At 49.4% G+C, this 15108-nt stretch overlaps 1 protein-coding gene across 3 annotated transcripts in view; it reads right to left on the bottom strand.

Moving 5' to 3' along the window:
• DYDC1 (DPY30 domain containing 1) overlaps positions 1-11970 on the bottom strand; it is a 19552-nt gene extending 7582 nt beyond the window's left edge. For 2 of the 3 annotated variants that reach the window (XM_006163743.1, XM_006163742.2), the window contains exons 1-3: positions 11809-11970; positions 11087-11188; positions 326-418 (exon numbers count right to left, since the gene is read on the bottom strand). In XM_006163743.1, the coding sequence (XP_006163805.1) occupies positions 326-418; positions 11087-11188; positions 11809-11955 (342 nt within the window). In that variant the 5' untranslated portion in view covers positions 11956-11970. The remainder of the gene's footprint in view (positions 1-325; positions 419-11086; positions 11189-11808) is intronic. The other variant, XM_027766388.1, reaches the window with a different exon arrangement.
• Between the last annotated feature and the right edge of the window lie 3138 nt (positions 11971-15108).

Below are 15108 nucleotides of genomic sequence, written 5' to 3'. Positions count from 1 at the left end.
AGGCTCACGCCGCAATCCCTGCTCCTCCATTCTCCTCTCGGGATCTTGGGCACGCACGCACACGCGCCCGGCGTGAGTTTTAAGCCACCGGGTCCGGGACACAAACCGCGGTCGACTACGTGGGAGTCCAGCGACATAGCCATTACGCTAACTGCTGGTTCCAGGTCCCTATCTTTGAAGCTAGTCAGCTGAGAGTCAAGAAGGTGGCGGGCTGGACCAGACCGCTCACCAGCCGAGCTGCCCCTGCTCTTCCAGCTGTCACAGCGGAGGACATGGTGGAGGGCCCCGATGGCCCTCAGCGGGCAAGCATGGGGGCTGCACGTACCTTGTCCAGCTGCGCCTGCGCCCGCTGCAGCTCCTCCACTCGGCGCCTCTCCTTCTCCTGCATTTCCATCTCCAGCTGGAACGCCAGCTGCTGCTGCGTGTGCGGGAACATACATGTTAGTAGGAGGGGTGGGGTCAGAACACGCCTCGTAAGTGTCTTGGGGTGACTGGCTTACACTCACCTCAGCTTCAGGGTCTTACAGAACTATGGTCACAGTCATCTAATAGCTTAGTGTCTACAAATATCACCTTAAGATTGTAAAAAGAAAGTTTCTTAATTGCTAACTATAGAGAGCACAATGTATACAAAATCAAGTAGCTTTCTGTGTTCAACTTATAAGCAAGAGTGCAGTGAGTTTTTCAGATTAAAGCTCTTCACGGAGCCAGACCTCGTAGAACAGTGGGTGAGGAAACCCTGATCAGACGCCTGGGCCACGGCTAGTCTGCAGCGTGTCGCTGCCCACATCGCATCTACGCTGCACTGGAGCCGGGTCAGCAGACGGCCCGGGGCCACACCCGCCCAGCCCGTGTCTGCACAGCTAAGGTGATTTTTATTGCCCTTAAACAGGGGAAGGAAAGCAGGGGTCTACTTCATGGCCCATGAGGATCGCCTGTGGTTCTAAACTCTGTCCGTGAATGACGCTCTGACCTGCAGTCACCCGCATTCCCTATGGTCTGTCTCTGCCCCGGGGGGGACAGCAGAGTGCGGTGGGTAGGCAGAGCCCCCAGTGGTGCTGTGTCACGCATCCCACAGCCCCAGGGACGGCCGACAGCACCACGGCCCACTGCAGCACTCTGTGCCCGATGTGCCCAGACAAGGAGAGGGGAGGTGGAACATCACGCAGCAGGACCACACCCGTGGGCGCCCCTCCTCTCCCCCTCTCTGTCTCTCTGGTGGGTGTGTGCCATCTGAGAGGAAAATGAGGCAAGTGATTCTGAAGGGTTTTCTTTAACTCTGGGTGAGTAGTAGACATTCCCAACACTGCCAGCTGCTATTTACCTGGAGCGTGACTGAAGAATCGGGCCCTGCAGACAGCTCTCTAGGACAGCTACAGGCAGGGCGCCTGCCCCACCCCTCACACACCCATCTGCGAACTGGACGCCACTGAGGCCAGGCGGTCTGGATGTGAACCACCAGGACACACCTGCAGGTGCACACTGAGTCTGACCAGCTAGAGGGTCCAGAAGGGGTCGTGGTGTGACAAGACCCTGTTGAGGGTGCCCATCCCGCCTTTCTGCATCTCTGCTGACTCTCTCTCATGTTCTTCCTTCATGAAGGAAATAAAAGAAACTTTATTGCTTTTAGAAAAAAGAAAATTTGGGGGCCAGTAGGTGGCATAGTGATTAAGTCGCTGGACTTCCACCTGGCCGACCGTGGTTCAAGTCCCAAACCTGGTGGCTTACTTTCTCGATTTCCCTCTCTATGAGCATGAGTGCTCTATAGAAAAATTTTTAAATAAATTAATAAATAGGGGCTAGCAGGCATAGTGGTTAAGGCACTGGACTCCCACATAGTTGACCACAGTTCGAGTCCTGGAACCAGCAGGTTGAAACTCATGTGCATGCCCGAAATCCAAGAGGAGCCTGGAGGAGGGATCGTGGTGTGGCCATCCTCCCAGGGAGTGATTTCTCACTTTCTGTTTCTCTGTCTCCCTGTCTGTTCTTGAGAATAAAAAAGGCATCCTTGAACAATGTTGTGAGGAAACAGAGGATGTTCAAAGCCAGTGAGGGCCTGCCCTGCCCCTGCAGCCCTGTGGGTGGTGCCGAGCTGTCCGCTGTGGAGCCTCTCTTCAGCGGTGGCCTGCGCTGGTTCCTGTAGGCCCAGCCTTCATCAGTCTGTGAATTTTTGTTGGAAATAGAAGCTGAATATTGCATATCGTAACTTGTCCTACCACACAGCAGTTACATAGCTTGACAGTGGTAATCTTATATTGTGAATTTTTTAGCTCAGAGCCAAGATTCAATATTTAACATTTTTTCCAGAGGGTGCATGTGCTCACCTGAGAGATATGGGCCGGGGGAAGCACCCCACGTGGAATGCTCATGCCACCCCCATTCTCCAGTCCTTCCTCCTTTTGGGGTTTTGGGCACACACAGATGTGTGCCTGGTGTGTTTTACAGGTGTGTGTTGCTGGGTCCGGGAGGCAGCCTGCACGGTCAGCAGGTGGGGCCAGTGTCTTCACCACCACACCACGGCCTGGCGCAATGCCTGACGTCATGTGTGGGTCCGAGGCATGACGTCGTGATGAACGTGGAGAGAAGCGGTCACTGCGGTGGCCAGCCCAGCATCTCGCGTCTTGGCTCCTTTCATGGCAGAGCACACGGAGTCCACGTTTGTGACACCACAGAGTCCACGTTTGCGACACCACGGAGTCCACGTTTGCGACACGTTCCCTGGACACACTGCTGTGCTTTTTTTTTTTTTTTTTGAGAGAGATTTTTGTCATTGAGTATATGCTCTCACTGGAGAGACAGAGAGAAATCACGTCCCAAGGGGTGGCCAGGCCACAATCCTTTCTCCTCCATTCTCCTCTTGGGATCTTGGGCATGCATGCACATCCAGCACGATTTTAAGCCACCGGGTCCAGGACTCAAACCACGGTCGACTACATGGGAATCCAGGATGTAACCATTACTCCAACTGCTGGTCCCAAGAAGTGTTACTAAGCGTGGTCCTTGGGCTGTCCCTGAGATGGCTGGGTTTGCGCACTCTCAGCACTGCAACTTTCTCCGACCACCCCCTCCGACCGCCCTCGCCCCCCACTGGTAAAACAGTTCTTTGTTTCTACACACTCTGTTTCTTTTCAAAGATTCCCCATGTCAGGGAGACCGTGCAGTGTCTTTCCATATCTGGTTTATCTCACTTAACATAACACATCCAGTTTCTCTCAGGTCATCACAAACAGCAGGATTTCCTTCTCTGTAAAGCTGAGAACTGCTCACACCCAACCCAACCCACTGGCAGCCGCATGGCTGGCTTCCACACTGTGGCCTTTGTGATCAGAGCTGTGATGGGCACAGGGACGCAGCCAGTCCTGTGAGGCGTTGATTTCATTTCCTTTGGCTAGGCTATACACCCTGCAGGGAGAGTACAGAGTCACATGGTAGCTCCATGTCTAACTACCCGAGGGCTCTCCACTCTGCTCGTCTTCGGCTGTACCAAGTTCCCGCCAGCAGACGACGGCTCCCCTTCTTCCACACCCTCACCAAGGTGGGAGGGGGTGCCTGTCGGGGGCCTTGACTTGCACCTCTCTGACGAGCGATGCTGAGCACCTTCTCCTGTACCTGCTGGCCACTTTCATTCTTCTTTGGAGAAATGTCTATTTCATACTCCTTGCCCATTTCCAATCAGGTTACTCATTGTTTTGCTGTTGAATCTTCTGAGGCACTGATGGATTTTGGATACAAACCCCTCATGGGATATGCGATTCGCATTTTCCCCAGGCACACGGGCTCCTCTTGCACTTGGTTGCTTCCTTTGCTGTGCATAAGCATCTGATTTGACCCAGTCCCACATGTATACGTTTGCTCTCACTGCCTGAGCTTCTCATGTCACATCCAAAAAGTCATGGCCAGGACCCAGTCAAGGACCTTCGCTGGTACCGCTTTCTCTCACGCCAGATGCATGCATGTGTGTGCCCAGGATCTCGAGAGGAGAATGGAGAAGGGTTTGCAGCATGGCCATACCCATGCGGGGAAGCGGGGGGGTGGTGATTTCTCACTTGCTGTCTCTCTGTCTCTCTCTCTGGTGAGCACATGCACCCCACTGCAAAAATCTCTCAAAAAAAAAAAAAAAAAAAGACACAAGTCCCTTCACACTGTCTTGCACATGGCTGTCCAGGTCTACCAACAGCATTTACCAAAGAAACCATCTTTTCCCCATTGTAGCTTCTTTTTAAATTTTGTGTATCTACTTGTTCCATGAATGAGAGAGACAGAGCAAGAGAGAAACACAGAGACAGTGTCCCCAACAGGATCCTGACCCCACAGCCTCCTCCAGCTGCAGCGGCCTGGAACATGTCCATGTGCCCCAGTGCGCTCAGAGATGTCTCTGGATACACACCAGCACCTCACAGCGGGCGTGCCCCCAAGATGCAACTCACTGCTGGACGGCCAGCAGCCCCCTCCCCCGCCACACCCCCGCCTTCTTGCAGGTACGTGGGAATTGGATGACGATAAATGCGTGGGTCTGCTCGGGCCCTGCGGGCTCTGTCTGTCCGCGCTCTGCTCGGGCCCTGCGGGCTCTGTCTGTCCGCGCTCTGCTCGGGCCCTGCGGGCTCTGTCTGTCCGCGCTCTGCTCTGGCCCTGCGGGCTCTGTCTGTCCATGCTCTGCTCTGGCCCTCTGGGCTCTGTCTGTCTGTGCTCTGCTCTGGCTCTGTGGGCTCTGTCTGTTCGTGCTGTCACATACGGCCCTAGCCGGCTCTGGCGGGACCACGATGCAGAATCTGGGGTGCGGCCCCAACCTGCTCTGTCTCCGATTATTTTTACTTTGCAACTCCAGGTCTCTTATGGTTCCAAACCAATTTTAGGGTTTCTATTTCCTATTTTTGTGAAGAATGACATCAATTATTTTGAAGAGATGGGGGTGGATCTATAGCTCGCTTTATGTAGTTAAAACATTTTCACGACATTAATTATTCTAACCCATTAACACAGGGTACCTTACGATTATCTGGGTCTCCACCTGTCCACATCCATGGGTTAGTGTTCTGTACAGACTTTTCAGCTCCTTGTTAGGTTCATCCCTAAGTTATTCTGTCCTTGTCAATGCTCGCGTAAGTAGGAATGTTTTCTTGACTTCATTTTTGGAGGTCATTTGTATACAAGATTTATTTTTTTCTAGATGAGAAGAACCATTCTGAACCACTATTGAACATGAAATGGCTTTGGAAATTCGCTTTGCTGCAGACAGGATAATGTTTCCTAAGTCAAACTACAATTACTAGGCAAAGCAGCACTCATATAAAACTTACTCCACTGTAAAATCATTGTCGTTTGCACCAAAAGTAATGCCAAGCTGCTTGATTCACAGGATGCTGTCCAAACCGAGACCAGAAATCAGGTCTCCATGCCCACAGAAATTTGAAGTGGATCTGTTTCCCAGTTTTAGAGTGTTGTTGGCCACAATGTAAATGCAAACAAAGTTTCCATATTTTAAAAATCTACAGGGCAGGGGCCAGCAGGTGGCATGGTGGTTAAGGCACCGGGCACTCCCACATGGCTAACCATGATTCGAGTCCCAGACCTGGTGGCTTGCTTTCTCACTTTCCCTCTCTTTCTCTCTGTGACACTCTCTGGTCAAGTTAAAATAAATCAATGAATAAATAAAAGTTAAATAAATAATTTTTAAAATCTACAAGGCAATGACTATTGCTAAAGGGCCAATATAAAGAGAAAAGTCTAATAGAATTCTACAGATGCCTTCACAGAGATGACTTTGCTAAATTTAAATTACATGCACATGGATGGATAGCAGTACTTGACGGCCTAGATGAAAAGACATTTTCAACGATGAAATACATAAAATCTTATTATAGAACAGGATTAACAGATGAACATTTTCAATTAATTTTGATGAGAGGGAACACTTTGAGCTCCAAATAAACGGAAAACTATCTTTTTAAAAAAAGTTTCATTCTCGGGGCCAGCAGATGGCATGGTGGTTAAAGTGTGCTGGACTCCCATCTGGCCAGTCTTGGTTCGAGTCCCGGGCCTGGCAACTTTCTTTCTCACTTTCTCTCTCTTGCTCTCATTCTGTCCCTCTCTGGCCAAATTTAAGTAAGTAAATAAATAAATAAATAAATAAAGTTAAAATAAAATAATTCTTAAAAATTCTTTAAAAAAAAAAAGTTTCATTCTCAATAGTAAACTACAAAAAATTACATTGTTATTATTATTTAAAATTTTTCCAATAAAACAGTTGTGGATTTGTTTTCTCTCTTATTGTATCTCCCTAATACACCATAATACCTACATAATACCCTTACTTATACCTCTAGGTTTGTAAAGCATAAAACCTACTATTTGACCCTTATAAAAAGACTTTACCAAGCCCTAAACTATAAAATAATTTCTCACCAGTAACAACACCATCTCTTAAAAAGCTAAGCTCATCCCATTAAGAGCATTTCACAAGTACACTTTTTTTATAGACCACAGATTATTTTTAACACCCATCATGCCATGAATTCATAGGGAATAGGTTCCAGTAGCTCAGGCTCCTTTCCATTGGTTCTCACAGGTGCGCTTCTCTGGGTGGAGCAGGCTGGTGCTCCAGTTGAACCCAGGTCCTTTCTCTTTGGCTTCTTTCTTTTTCTGGTCATTTTCCTTCACACGTTTTAGGAAGCTGTCTCCGCTCTTAGAATGTTTAATATGCTCAATATGCACATTGATTCTCTTGGCAAGAACCTTGCCCTTAACTTGTTTGTTCACAACAACGCCAACAGCATGCTGGGTAACATTGTAGACTCTTCCAGTTTTGCCATGGTAACATTTGCGGGGCATTCCTTTATGAACAGTACCCATTCCCTTAATGTCTACAATATCACCTTTCTTGTAAATTCGCATGTATGTTGGCAAAGGAACCACTCCATGTTTTCTAAAAGGCCTAGAGAACACATATCGGGTGCCTCTCCTCTTTTCCTCAGTGTTTGTCATTTTGGTGAATTACTGGAAGATGGCGGTTCCGGCCAAAAGGCTCACAAGTACGTTTTAAGAATAATATATTTTTACCAATAAAGAGATTATAAATAGTAATTAATATTTTATCTACAAAAACTTTTTAAGTTTAATTTCTTGGGGGAACCAGCAGTTAGCTTAATGGCTATGTCGCTGGACTCCCACGTAGTCGATCACGGTTCACGTCCCGGACCTGGTGGCGCGTGTGCGTACGTGCCCAAGATCCCCAGAGGAGAATGGAGGAGAAGGGACTGCGGCGTGACCATCCCCCCTGGGGGGTGATTTCTCGCTTTCTGTCTCTATGTCTCTCTCTGTCTGTCTGGCGAGCGCACACGCCCTATAGTGAAAAACCTCTCCAAAAAAAAAAAAAAAAAGAGTAATTTCTTGATATTCTTACATTATCCCTACTAAGATCAAAATAACAAGGTAGGTAGCTTAAACTTTCAAGTAGTAAAAGTGAAATAACTTCAATCTCTCAACAATAATGTAAAAGGCAATTATTAAATTCCAACCAAACTGGTTAACATAACCAGGTTCTTATCATTTTCAGGAAATTTTCAAAACCCAATTCTTTTCTTCACACATGAGCAAAACCGCTAGAAATATATTCAAACAAATAAAACACACAAAGAAAGCTTGTACCTTTAAAATGTTCTTACATAGAAAATGCAATAAAAATACACACACACACACACACACACACACCCATCATGAGTAACACAGTGGCCATTACTTGCCTGTGGGTGCCAAATCTCAAGGCATTTTGATTCTTTCCCTTCACCTCAGCCTTGCTCGCTCTTGTTTTTTGTTTGTTTGGGTTTTTTTGTTTTTAGATTTTTGCCATAGGGTATGTGTGTTCACCAGAAAGAGACAGGAAAAGAGGGAGTGTGAAAAAGCACCCCCAGGGAGATGTTCACACCACAAGCCTCTCTCCTCCATTCTGCTCTTGCGATTTTAGGCACACACACTGCGTGTTTTTCAGGCCGCCAGGTCCAGGACTCAGACTGCAGAGTTGGTCATGTGGGATCCGGCACCTTAACCACCACATCACCAGCTGGCCCACCCTAACTCTCTCTTAAGCTCCTCTCTGGTGGTTGACCTCTCCTCTCTCTATTTCTGCCCAACCCACTTCTTTAACTGGCCACAAAAATCTGTAGACGTTATTTTATCTTCTACCCCCTGCACAACGCACGGGTTCTGCACAGAGACAGCTAGGGTGTGTGGTTTCTGTGCTTTCAGGTCAATGTAAGGCAGGGCCGAGGGCTGCACAGGAGCTGGCTGTCCCCTGCCTGTGCTGGGATGCCCTCAGGGAGGACACGCGAAGCACAGCCCCAACTCCCACAGCGGGTAACACTCGTAAGTACTCGCAAGTGCTACCACATAGTACTTAACACAGAGTATTACTACATCATACTTAACACAGTGCTACACATAGTACTCAACACAGAGTACTACCACTTAGTACTTAACACAGAGTACTACCACATAGTTCTCCGCCCCGGCCCCTGCGTGGCCTGCCTGGGCAACAGGGTGGCACCCGCCCCAGCCCTTGGTACAAACAGGCCTCGAGAGGAAACCCAAGGGCTGAGGATGCAGACTCAGAAGCAGGAGTTTCCAATAGCTGTGTTAGCCGCGGGGGCCTGGACTGTTCTCCCTTGCAGTCAAGGACAGGGATCAGGCACAGAGGCTATTGGCCAGGTCTGTGTTTTCTCTCTGTAGCCACACACTCAAATAATAAGCTCCTTCCCTCGCCTGAAGATCAAGTTGGCCTTAAAGTCATGATGTAATGCATCATGACCTTTCTGACAGCCCAGACTGTAAGACTCTGTTAAGTACTATGTGGTAGTACTCCGCACTAAGTACCACGTGGTAGTAGTCCACGTTAAGTGCTGTGTGGTAGCAGTCCACACTAAGTACTATATGGTAGTAGTCCGTGCTAAGTACTACATGGCCATGCTCTGTGTTAAGTACTATTTGGTAGTACTCTGTGTTAAGTCTGTGTGGTAGCACTCCATGTTAAGTGCTATGGTAGTAGTCTGTGTTGTGTACTATATGCTAGTACTACTCTGTGTTGAGTACTATGTGGTAGTAGTCTGTGTTAAGTGCTGTGTGGTAGTAGCCCGTGTTAAGTGCTGTGTGGTAGCAGTCTACATTAAGTACTATATGGTAGTATTTGGTGTTAAGTACTATATGGTAGAACTCTGTATTAAGTGCTGTGTGGTAGTACTCCATGTTGAATACTGTGTGGTAGTGCTCTGTGTTAAGTACTACATGGTAGTACTCTGTTGAGAACTATGTGATAGTACTCTGTGTTAAGTACTATGTGGTAGTGCTCCATGTTAAGTACGATATGTAGCACTGTGTTAAGTACAACAAGGTTGTACTCTGTGGTAAGTACGACGTGGTAGTACTCTGTGTTAAGTACGACGTGGTAGTACTCTGTGGTAAGTACGACGTGGTAGTGCTCTGTGGTAAGTACGACGTGGTAGTGCTCTGTGGTAAGTACTATGTGTAGCACTGTGTTAAGTACGACATGGTAGTACTCTGTGTTAAGTACGACGTGGTAATACTCTGTGGTAAGTACGACGTGGTAGTGCTCTGTGGTAAGTACGACGTGGTAGTGTGTAGTACTCTGTGGTAAGTACGACGTGGTAGTGCTCTGTGGTAAGTACGACGTGGCAGTGTGTAGTACTCTGTGGTAAGTACGACGTGGTAGTGCTCTGTGGTAAGTATGACGTGGTAGTGCTCTGTGGTAAGTACGACGTGGTAGTGCTCTGTGGTAAGTACTATGTGTAGCACTGTGTTAAGTACGACATGGTAGTACTCTGTGTTAAGTACGACATGGTAGTACTCTGTGTTAAGTACGACATGGTAGTACTCTGTGGTAAGTACGACATGGTAGTACTCTGTGGTAAGTACTATGTGGTAGTACTCTGTGGTAAGTAGTATGTGTAGCACTGTGGTAAGTACGACGTGGTAGTACTCTGTGCTAAGTATGATGTGGTAGTACTCTGTGTTAAGTACTATGTGGTAGTACTCTGTGCTAAGTACTATGTGTAGTGCTGTGTGTTAAGTACTGCATGGCAGAACTGGGACAGTAGCTTCAATCCAGTTCAGAAAGTCTCTGTAAGTTACGTTAGTCCTGAAGCCTCTTTCCCCTCCCTAGCTCACACATATGTGGCATGAACTCACCCTTCCTACCATTCCCCACCCAAATCTTCAGGTCCCCACTCTGCTCCCCACTCTCGTGCCACAAGACCTACACGCCCACACACACCCACCCCGTCTCCTCTGTCCCTGCTGACAAGCACAAGGCCCGTCCCTATGACGAGGCTGTTAAGAGACCAGGCTGACCAGTAAGCAGCGTAGAGGCCATGTCTATGGTGCACTGTGGCGTGGGGGGCAGTTGCCGAGGGACAGTTCCATGGGACAGTACCCCAGAGCAGCGTCGCTCTGTCCGCGTGAAGAGCAGACAGCAGACAGGGCCAGAAAGCCGCAGGACAGCTCCTGCCCCATGGCCGTCATTCACTCTGAACGCAGCGAACGCAAGCTCGTCGGCGCCGCGTGTGGTCCTGCCTGAGTGCGCATGCTGGCGTGGTGGCTACCAGCTGGCTGGCGAAGGGGTCCCAAGTCCGAGGAGTCCTTAAACGGGTCGGTCGTCGGGCGAGGAGCGGCTGTGCACTCAGACCGCAGCTCAGATGGCATTTCCTCTGACTCGGAACCACCCCACTGCCCTCCTGTGTGCCCAGGTCAGAACGGAGCACCTCTCCACCCCTCGAACCTCCCTGAAGGCTCCACCTACCGGTGTGGTCCCCCTGCCCGGCCCCATCCCACCCATGCAGCCTCCCACGGGGACCAGGGGCCTGGGGGAGCACTTTTCAGTTAGCAAAGACATGGCTAAGCACATGGGCCTCACTGTAGCACCCCTGGGCTTCCATGACAGTGCCATCCCTGCCTCCCCCACCTCCCCATGCTCCCCAGCAATGCAGTCCTAAAGGCTGAGCAGGAGGACACCGCACCGAGATGCAGAGCTTGGGGCACCAGAGCTCACAGCGGTCCCCACAGGACCCTCCTCCCGGCTCACCTGCTGGAAAAGGAGCTCTTCCGCCTTGAGCCTCTCCAGGGCCTCCTGCTCCAGTACCGCGCGCTCCCGCTCACGCTCCAGCTCGGCCATCTCCTCCTGTCTCTAAACGTGGTTAAGACAGCGCGTGGCTCAGTGGGGACAAAACAACTTGGAGAACCAACCTTGAAAGCATCTTAATCCCCAACAATAGGGGAAGGGTGAAGCAGATTATATTCTATCCACTTGGAAACTACACAGTACTCTGAGAAGATGTGTGTTTCATTTGAACAAAGAGCACAAAATAAAATTACTCATCGAATGTGACCATAAGTACATTAAAATACTACAAAGGTGTAGGAAAACACGACCCATAGAAGAAAATACCTAAAATCTGAACAGAAGCCTCCTTGGTATAGCTTTCTCCCTGATTCCCTCATGTTGTCCAAATTTCTATTACACACGTTATTTTTATAGTAGAAACAATAATATTAAAAATGTTTTAAAGACAGAGAAGTCAGGCCAATATTATTAAGCTTCTATTTTTTTAAATAATTATTTTATTTATCCTTCATTTATTTACTTTAATTTGACCAGAGAGGGACAGAGTGAGAGAGAGAGAGAGAAAGTGAGAAAGCAAGACTCCAGGTCCTGGACTCGAACATGTGGAAGTCCAGTGCCCTTAACCACCAAGCCACCTGTCAGCCCCTATTCTTCTAATTTTCTAAAGAGAGATGCATACGTACCAGGTGCTCCATCGTCACATTTTCCTTATATTTGTAAATCCACAATGCTAAATATTCCACTGGATCCACTGGACGGACTCTGGCCACTTCAGCGAGACCCTGAGTTAGACACTTCCCAAGGTGCTTTCGAAGGTATATTGACTCCATTTCTAACTCCTAAAGAGAAGCTTGTCAAAAAATAAACATCTCCCATTAGTGCAGGACATTTCTGAGTAAGGCGTAGTGAGAAGACAGCCCATGAGGCCAGCAGAACCCTGCAGTGGCCACCACACTTGACCACCACCCTCGGGACAACCTCAGGTGCCTTCAAGGGCTCCCCACCATGCCCCACAGAAGGCAATGCATCTCACATAGTCCCAAGTTCTGAAGTGCTGTCAGGTCGGACTCAGAGGCAGCCCTCTCACCAACAACGCTGTCTTCAGGCTAAACAACATGCGTCCCACCTCATTCACACAGTGAACTCAGAAATGGGCACCGGATCTTCCCAGGGAAGGGCATAGGACACAGTCTGGACTGCTGGCAGAGGAAGGAGACAGGGTTTGCACCCGCTCCTGATGCACAGGCTTAGCCCTCATGACAGTCGGGGGCCCCCAAGCCGAGAGAGCCATTCTCACAAAACGCTATGGCAGCCTACCCGTTTAGAAACTCCATGAATTCCCAAAGCCAAAGAATAAAAACAGCGCATCCCCCGTGCCAGCACACGCTGGGCTCTCACACCAAGCAGCCTGCACTCTGCTCGTGGCTTGCACTCACCTCCCCAACATGTACATGTGCTGGTGACCCCCAACTGAGGGTCTCCACTCAGAACTGCCCCTCACCTGGGGCTCAGAGACCCCTCACTCCCTGAGCAGTCCCAGCCCAGTGACATGCTTCCCTTCCCAAGCAGCTCACGTGGCGCTGTGTATGTGCCATGCATGTGCATACACTGAGAGTGTGTGCACGCTGCGTGTGTGTGCATGGTGTGTGTGCACTGTGCAAGTGCTGTGTGTGCACATGCATGCACTGTGTGCTGTGTGTGCACTGTGTGTGTGCTGTGTGTTGTGCATGCACTGTGTGCTGTGTATGCAGTGTGCATGTGCTGTGTGTGTACATGTGCTGTGTGCACTGTTCATGTGTATGCAGTGTGTGCATGCACTGAGCATGTGTGCACACTGAGCATGTGTGTGCACTGTGTCTGAACTGTGAGCTGTGTTTTGTGTGTACGCTGTGCATGTGCTGTGTGTGTGCATGTGCTGTGTGCACTGCACATGTGTACGCACTGTGTGTGCATGCACTGAGCATGCACATATGCTGAGCATGTGTGTGCACTGTGTGTGCTGTGCATTGTATGTGTCTGCACTGAGTGCACACAGCTGTGTGTGCACTGTGCATGTGCTGTGTCCTGCGCACGTGCCTGCACTGAGCATGTGCGTACACTGAGTGTGTGCATGTGCTGAGCATGTGTGTGCACTGTGTGTGCACTGTGTATGCATATGCTGAGTGTGTGCATACGTTGAATGTGTGTGTGTGCACTGGGCATGTGCGTGTGCTGAGCATGTGTGTGTGCTGTGTGTGCACTGTGCATGTGCTATGCGAGTGTTGTTCATGTGTACACACTGGGCCTGTGCGTGTGCGGAGTGTGTGCATGTGCTATGTGTGCATTGTGCATGTGCGTTGTGAGTACATGCACTGTGCGTGAACATGTGTGTGTGCTAGGCGTGTGCATGCCCATTCTCCGCTGGAAGCCAAGGTCCTCCAGCCCAAGGGTGTTTTAATCCCGGGGCTGACGACTGCTTCTCTCCCATTTCAGGTCTCTGTCTTTCGGGTTATGAGGATAGACAGGAATCATCTTAGATAAGATTTTTTTTTTAAGAGGAGAAAAAATTGCAGCAAGTAGTACATCACAAGGGCTTTGGAAAGGCTGATCACCCTCAGCTTAGCCTTAATAGTTTATGGAACCCAGACTTTGAGAAGCCGAGGAAATGTATGCGATTATTCAACTCACGTATACCAAGTGACTCCTCCATGTCACACACCGTGGCACGTCCTTGAGAACACTGTTAGGGACTAAATGTTTGTCTCTCTCCAAAACCCGTGGAACCCTAACCCCAAGGTGACGGGACTGAGCTGGGGTCTTGGGCCCTTAGGTCAAGAGATATAAATTAAATTTAAAAAAAAGTTTCAGGGGAAAAAATAACTAAAACTGTCTTTCTTGAAATTAAAAAAAAAAGCATTAAAAATATCTATTTGATGCCTGCAGTAAGATATGTAGCCCCAGCAAGGTGCTACTGTATAGGATGTTCATCTGCTCACTGAGGGTTATGACTTGTGTTCATGGAAATGTGTATATCAGCTGTGCTTGCTATGGAAATATTTAGATTAATTAAGATCTTTAGTGACTCAATAAAATGTGGGGGGGAAAGTATAAGAAAGCAAACATAGATACCAGAGACAGTGTGGGAGGAAAGTGGGAGAAGGCCCAGGGTAAGAGATAGGGAATCAAGGATGGGGGAAAAAAAGCAAAACATACAGGAAACAAGAGATGGAAAATTATTTGTTGACGATAACATGTATGTTGATGTGCTTGATTGAGCCAATACAGTGTACTCTGGATGGAAAATCTCACTTTGTATGCTGCAATGATGTACAGTGAATGAATGTAAATAAATAAATTTAATTAAAAAGAGAGAGAGAGAGATTAGCGCCCCTATGAGAGAGGGGAAGGGCCCGTTCTCTCTCTCCCTGCCCTCTCCTCTGCCTTCTGCCATGGGGGCCTGTAAACCAACACCAGGCCTCCACCAGGCACTGGAAACGCGAGGAAACGCGAAGCTTTGATCTCGGACTCCCCAGCCCCAGGCCAGCCCGCGATCAGTGGGGGCCTGCGCAGCCAGTCCGCATCTCCACTGCGCGAACGGCTGGGTGGGGGGACAGGGCACACCCTAACCGGCCTCGGCAAAATCCAGAGCAGCGCCTTCGGTTCACTTCGCCTCCCCTGGCTTCTGGCCAATCTCAGAGCTGTCCTTGCGCACACACGCATGGCACGCCGCCGGCCACTGCACCGGGTCGGACTGGCCACTCTGGACGTTCACACGAGGACCCGGACACAGCAGCACCATGGACTGTCGCGCCCATGTAGACGAGAACGAGAACGACAGCGGGGAGCTCCGGGGCGGCTCTGCACAGCCGCGGGAAAGGGCCGCGTGGCGCGAAGCGAATCACGGAGCCAGGACTCGGGCGGCCGGGACCCCACACCACCTCCCAGCAGGCTGGGCTCCGCCCGGGGGCTTGAAAAGCACAGAGCCATCCCCGAGGGGGGAGGAG

Source organism: Tupaia chinensis, unplaced genomic scaffold (assembly GCF_000334495.1).
Source record: "Tupaia chinensis unplaced genomic scaffold, TupChi_1.0 Scaffold142854_1, whole genome shotgun sequence".
Lineage (NCBI taxonomy): Eukaryota > Metazoa > Chordata > Mammalia > Scandentia > Tupaiidae > Tupaia > Tupaia belangeri.
Note: the sequence above shows the minus strand (reverse complement) of the source record. Positions and strands in the feature narration are given on the sequence as shown.